The sequence below is a fragment of the Lactuca serriola genome, chromosome 9 (assembly GCF_051521515.1).
Source record: "Lactuca serriola cultivar US96UC23 chromosome 9, Lser_US96UC23_V15, whole genome shotgun sequence".
Lineage (NCBI taxonomy): Eukaryota > Viridiplantae > Streptophyta > Magnoliopsida > Asterales > Asteraceae > Lactuca > Lactuca serriola.
The window spans coordinates 215966452-215972488 of NC_136416.1; the positions used below are offsets into that span (position 1 = coordinate 215966452).

The 6037-nt window shown below is 33.5% G+C and overlaps 2 protein-coding genes across 2 annotated transcripts; one reads left to right on the plus strand and one right to left on the minus strand.

Moving 5' to 3' along the window:
• The first annotated feature begins 680 nt into the window (after window positions 1-680).
• Window positions 681-4243, plus strand: LOC145072325 (RNA-binding KH domain-containing protein). The gene is made up of 8 exons (XM_079018735.1): window positions 681-890; window positions 982-1122; window positions 1799-1884; window positions 2609-2754; window positions 2981-3115; window positions 3199-3315; window positions 3432-3575; window positions 3662-4243. Exons 2-8 carry the CDS (start codon window positions 1025-1027, stop codon window positions 3818-3820), a joined length of 885 nt encoding a protein of 294 aa, XP_078874861.1. The 5' UTR covers window positions 681-890; window positions 982-1024; the 3' UTR covers window positions 3821-4243.
• Window positions 4244-4389: 146 nt separating this feature from the next.
• LOC145072326 (uncharacterized) lies at window positions 4390-6037 on the minus strand. The gene is made up of 3 exons (XM_079018736.1): window positions 5728-6037; window positions 4722-4970; window positions 4390-4615 (listed from the first exon to the last, which is right to left on the minus strand). The coding sequence occupies exons 1-2, from the start codon at window positions 5801-5803 to the stop codon at window positions 4729-4731; spliced, it is 318 nt and encodes a 105-aa protein (XP_078874862.1). The 5' UTR covers window positions 5804-6037; the 3' UTR covers window positions 4390-4615; window positions 4722-4728.

A 6037-nucleotide genomic window follows, 5' to 3' on the forward strand; every position in this document is an offset into this window, starting at 1 on the left:
ATAAAACTACTCTCAATTTATTTAAAAATAAAATAAAGCCGTAGACTTTTACCCATAACGGTAGACTACGATTTCGGAAACCGTAGGTTATAAAGTAACCTACGATTTTAGATTTTCGAAATGAATTTTTTTTTATAACAATAGACGATTTGACGAAATAGTAGCCAACTCTAATTACCTACGATTTCGTGGACTATTTTTGGATAATTACTTATTTTTGGCTATTTTTGGATAGATAATTAAGAAAATTTGCTATATTAGTAATTCTCTCTTGTATATATATTACTTAGAGGTAATCGAAGATTAATCGATTTTTCACGGCAATCGGACCTAATAAAATATCTATAAGTTCCGGTTAAAATGGATATAAATAGTAGTTATTATTATTGTATACAAATTTGGACACAATATATATTCTATTACAAAAACTATAAAATAATAATTAAAATAAAGGATTACAATCAGACAATTACAGGTTCATTTAACCTCATTTAGCCCATAGAATCTGATTAAAAAAACACAAAATGAAAGTACCAAATCTAATGATTCGTATCCTATGCGATGATCTTCTCTCCCTCATCGTCACTGTTTACAGTAGAAAACATAGAAAAATACACACAAATACATATACGTATTGGTATAATACAATACAATACAACAAATCAAAGAATCGAATCCGCCATAAGGGACCTCTTTCAATTCTGTACAGTGAGTTTTCTCTCTTACCCTCCAACCCCTCTTGTCATTTTCCTCCTCTCCCTCTCAAGAGGGGTCCAATTAGGGGGAAAAGAGTTGAAGAAATCTGTCTTTCCATTACCATTACCATTTCGATTCCCATTTACCTAATTCACAAACCCTAAACGTCGCGCACCTCAAATAAAGTTTGCCCAGTAAGTTTTTCTATCTGTGTTGTATCTGTTTATACATGTGTTGTGTGCAGAGACACCTCTCATGCTTCTGGGTTTCTTTTTTGCGTAACAGAGCTGACTGCCGAAAGCTTCATAGTACAGAAGATTAACCATTAATGGAGAATAGAATACCACCAGGAAGTTACTTCCAGTACTCTCCTACTGGAGTTCATACTTCACTTCAGAGGTCTTCGTCTCCCTCAGATCGTGAAAGGTTAGAAACTTTTGAGCTTTCTTCAACTCTCTGTATGTGATTATCTATGTTGATAACTTTTGGATCTTGGGTTTCTGTTGTTTTGTGGGATTGTTGCTGTTCTTAGTATTAGTATCCGATATTCTACTATTTGGGGATCTATTTTTTCCTTTTTGGGTTAATTTTGTAATCATATGCTACACTTATCGGTATTTGACCTGTTAATTCGCATATGGGTTGAGCTTGTTTGCATGTTTTGGTGTTCATTTGAGTGTTTATTACAAGTATGGATTTGTTGTTTGGAGAAGTGGCTTTTTTTGTCAAATTGAGCTTGGATCCTTGGCTTTCAGAATCTTGAAATTAAGAACAGAATTGGCAGATCATGAACATGATCATGCTGATGTTGAAGTCTTGTGATGCCAGTGTTTGTAGATTGAGTGACATTTGTCAAGTGTCAACATCAACTTCCATTTCTGTTAAGCATGTATTATGATTTATGAGCTCCACTTTTTGCCTTTTTATCTCATGGCTTTCACCCTCACCAGTTGTTATTGACTTGTTGTTGTTGTATAATTTTCTATACTGTTCAGTTGGAATAGAAAATGAAGTAACTGCATAAAACCTCATCTGTATTTATTTTATGGTCTCCATTTTGATATTTATTTGCATTTGACTGTTTGGGAGTTGGTCAACACAGATATTTGGCAGAATTACTTGCAGAAAGGCAGAAGTTGGCACCATTTATGCAAGTCATGCCTATATGCAGCAGGCTTTTAAATCAAGGTTCTTTTATTCATTTTCACTCTTTTAATATAAATTTTGAATTTGCTATTGGTTAATGGTGAAGACTGTAGTCATTTGATAGTTTTTTTTTTTTCTTTTCTTTTCCATTTAAACTGCCCTGATAAAGCATTCTCAATAAAGTGTCCTCTTTGTATTAAGTCAAAAGGAGATATAGCTTACTGGATTAAGGGATTTTTATTTCCCATTAAGTCCTGTATAGGTAAAATGGTTGAATTGGTATTGATGTCTGTCTGGATAAAGTCTTGTATGCATAAAGCCTGCTTCTTTTTATAGACCGAATAACCACATGAATGAGACTATTTAAATCACCATTTTATCCTTACATCCAAAAAAAATCACGATATTCATCAATTTTAATCTGAGAAGAGTTGGTAGAAAAAAGAAGGGTAAATAGGAAAAATGTTAGTGTCTAAATACATTAAGCCAAGTTTTTTTTGGTTTAACCAATTAAGTTATTCTGTGTAGGTGAAGTAAAAAAGAAAGTCATAAGATTATCTGTCCAAATTAGGTGCTTAACCCATTAGGCTCATTAAGTAAAAACGAAACAATCCCTAACTTCTTTTTCCATTAAGTCCATTAAGTAAAAAAGAATTAAGATCTAGCTCTAATTATGTTATATTATATCAATATGGTATGTTGTTGTAATGCGTGTTTCTGACATAGTATTAATTTGCTTTTTTTTTTGTTTGTGCTGTTTATGCAGAGATCATGAAAACATCAGGAATGGTGTCGAATCATAATTTTGTGGATCATGAGAGAATGTTGCGTGACAGGTCATATCGGTCATTTAATCAAAAACCTCAAAGGGGTCCAATGGATGTAGAGGCATGGCCCACAATGCAACCAGAGGTATCATCACATTCTTTTTCTTTTCTTTTTTTTTTTTTTTTTTTTTTTTTTTCAGTTTTTGAAGGTTTTACAAATAATCCCAAAACCTTTCAAAAGCAGTTGATACAAATACAAATCAATTTTCACTGCTATAATAGAGTAGATTTTTCAAAGTACAATGTCCTATAAAGAAAGTTATTTATTAAAATATTAAAATAAAAATACGTTGCTATTTATTGGTTTTCAGGATAATCGTCTCCTCCAAAGAATGGCATCATTTCAAGCTTCTGCAATGGGGTGGCCCGCATCACCAGGAATGGCAACACCCACAGTTATAAAAAAAGTTATCAGACTCGATGTTCCCGTTGAAAAATTCCCAAATGTAAGTAAAAAAAATATATATCATAATTCACTTCTTTTATTTACAAATTTATTCTAACATGTGATGGAATCATGACATGGCAGTATAACTTTGTGGGCCGAATTCTGGGCCCACGTGGAAATTCTTTGAAAAGGATAGAAGCCATGACAGAGTGTAGAATATATATTAGAGGGCGAGGCTCCGTTAAGGATTCTGTTAAGGTATTATTTATTTCTACTTGTTACATATCTCTCAAGTTATTGTTACATATTTGCATATACGATTTTTGAAAGCAACTTTTTTGTTTTTTTTTTTTTTTTTTTTTAAATGAAATCAGGAAGAGAAGTTAAAAGATAAACCAGGGTATGAACACCTGAATGATCCTCTTCACTTGTTGCTTGAAGCTGAATTTCCTGAAGACATAATAGACTCACGTTTGGATCATGCAGTTACACTACTAGAAAACCTCCTAAAGCCAGTGGTAAGAAAAACCCTTTTTTTTTCTCTATTAAGTTGTTCTTATATGTACAACATCTAACTTTTTAATTTATTTTTATAAATCGCTAGGATGAGTCTATGGACACTTACAAGAAGCATCAACTAAGAGAATTGGCTATGCTAAATGGTACTTTAAGAGAGGAAAGCCCTAGTATGAGTCCTAGCATGAGCCCAAGCATGTCTCCCTTTAATAGCAATGGCATGAAACGCGCCAAAACAGGAAGATGACAGGTGGCATGATCTCAGTGGTTCAAATTCTATTTTGAGATGCTGACGTGTCACTTGCATCAACTATGTGAACCGCAAACGGGTTTCACAAACAAGACATAACCAAAAAACTTTGAATGATCAAGAGAAGAAGGTGGTGGTGATTGGTTTGGGCAAATGTCACCAATTTGCTTTTCTAACTTAGGGTTTAAAAAGACTGTGTGTGTGTGTGTGTGGTTGTTGGTTTTGATGTTTTTTTTAGTTAATTTTTTATTTTTGTAATTTTATTATTCCCATGTTTGATTTATGAAATAAGCATCAAGTGTATTGCTATAGTCTAGGTTTTGATTATAACCAAGGGATCTATTGAGAGGAGAAAAACTTTGTATAATATTTTGTATGCTTGCGTCAACTATTAATTTAATAACAACATTAGATTGCATATTCCTTGGAGTTTGACATCTAACAATTGCCAAGTTTTATATTTGTTGTAGAATGTAGTGTAAAGTCATTGTAAAACGACCATTTTACCCTTGGTGTGTCTTTCCAATCAAATGTCCGATTTGTTTTTCCTATTCCATTGGTAGAAATCCAGTTAAGTTGCAACATTTCATACAAAAAAAACAATGTTCTTTCAGTAATCAATATACAAACAAGAAAGAGAAAAAAAAAGGGGGAAAACTAGTATATCTTAGGTCATATGAATATACATGATACAAAACCTAATGAGAAGATTTAATGCTTTCTCATAATAATGTGTAAAATTGCTCCATTTCCTGTTATGGGTACTTGAAAAGTCCCCTCCTCCATTTACATCTGTGTGAGATAAGCCGTGGTTATGAAATACCAATAATTACCCTTACACTACCAATGAAAAAAAAAGGGTAAATTTGGAAAAACAACAAGAAAGAGGCATACATACCTTCATATCAGTCACGAAGACCAAGTTCGAGCTCAAGTTCATCATCTTCTTCAAAGAGCCTTAAGAGACGAGCATATTGTTCTTCACGTTTCTTCTTTTGCCATAGCTTGAAAAGGAAAAATGATAAAGTAACAACTGCTGCAAGAACCATGCACATTATGAATATTGTAGATCCATTCTTTTTACGTGAAGATGCATCGGCATCATTATCTTTCGTATCTTTTTGGGAATCTGAATCATCTGAGAAGCCTGAAATTATCAAACGTATAACAAAGTTATTAGAATTATCGGGATGAGAAAAAATAATTTTACAAAATTAGGAAACAACGCATCGTAAGAAGTTACATCTGTTATAGCCATGGCACCTCTTTTCTCTTTATGCCTCCATGAATCAATAACTAAATCACTGATTCAATTCTAATACACAGGACTACATCACAACGGGGACAAGAAACATATTCCTTAATTAGTTTTTTGACAGATGAGTCAACTTAAATCCCATTTCATCTTCTTCTTTATAGAAATTAGCACTCTATGTTTAAATCTCTTATTAGCTCATATTCAGCACAATCTTAACATCAATCACAGAACAGGGTCATCATGTGCATTGTGCAATAGCTTGAATTACTTTTAACTAAATGTAATTAAGCTTTGATTAACTTGTTCGTTGCTTTCCCTTTTTCCTTCAAAGCAGGTTAAATTATCCCTCACATTGAATAAAAAGCATCATACGTAATGATCCATGAGAGATAATAGGATGGGGGTAGAACCCATGAACCATGATCATATCAAACATAACTCAAGCTAACATGTAATAACCCTAAAACACATTTTTGAAGAAAAAACATACATTAACGCTAAATAATCATCCAAATATATCTTCGGGGCCACAAAAACCTCCATAGTTATAATCAAAAGACACAAAATTCGCCAATTCACCAACATTCGGATTCGTAATCTTCACGTAAAACAAACAATTAACCAAAAAAAAATGAGAGAAACGCACCAGGGAGGAATTGAAGGAAAATTGAAAAGAATATCAACAGGAAGCGCAAGAAAATCCGGCGTGAGATCTCAGTCATCTCTGGCTTTTCTGGGTGTTTTCCAAGATTATGAAACCACTCGTCAACCCTACCTACGCGTTCTTTCTTTTTCGTTTATGTGGATGTGGCGTTCTTCATTTCAAACAAGACCCAATCGAATCATGCAGGTCTATCGAGTATCGAGGGCTTTGCACCCGCATTGAACCGACTCGCAAAATAAGAAATAGCGACGGCTAAAACCGACGTTAAATTTGTCCAATGTCCCCCACAAAA

What these genes read in the sequence shown, in the direction of transcription:
- LOC145072325 (XM_079018735.1), top strand. Translation starts at nt 1,025, where the DNA reads ATGGAGAATAGAATACCACCAGGAAGTTACTTCCAGTACTCTCCTACT. An exon ending in CCGTTGAAAAATTCCCAAAT is followed by an intron (nt 3,116 to 3,198) that starts GTAAGTAAAAAA and finishes ATGACATGGCAG; the next exon opens with TATAACTTTGTGGGCCGAAT. An exon ending in CCGTTAAGGATTCTGTTAAG is followed by an intron (nt 3,316 to 3,431) that starts GTATTATTTATT and finishes AAATGAAATCAG; the next exon opens with GAAGAGAAGTTAAAAGATAA.
- LOC145072326 (XM_079018736.1), bottom strand. Translation starts at nt 5,803, where the DNA reads ATGACTGAGATCTCACGCCGGATTTTCTTGCGCTTCCTGTTGATATTC. An exon ending in TTTCCTTCAATTCCTCCCTG is followed by an intron (nt 4,971 to 5,727) that starts GTGCGTTTCTCT and finishes TGATAATTTCAG; the next exon opens with GCTTCTCAGATGATTCAGAT.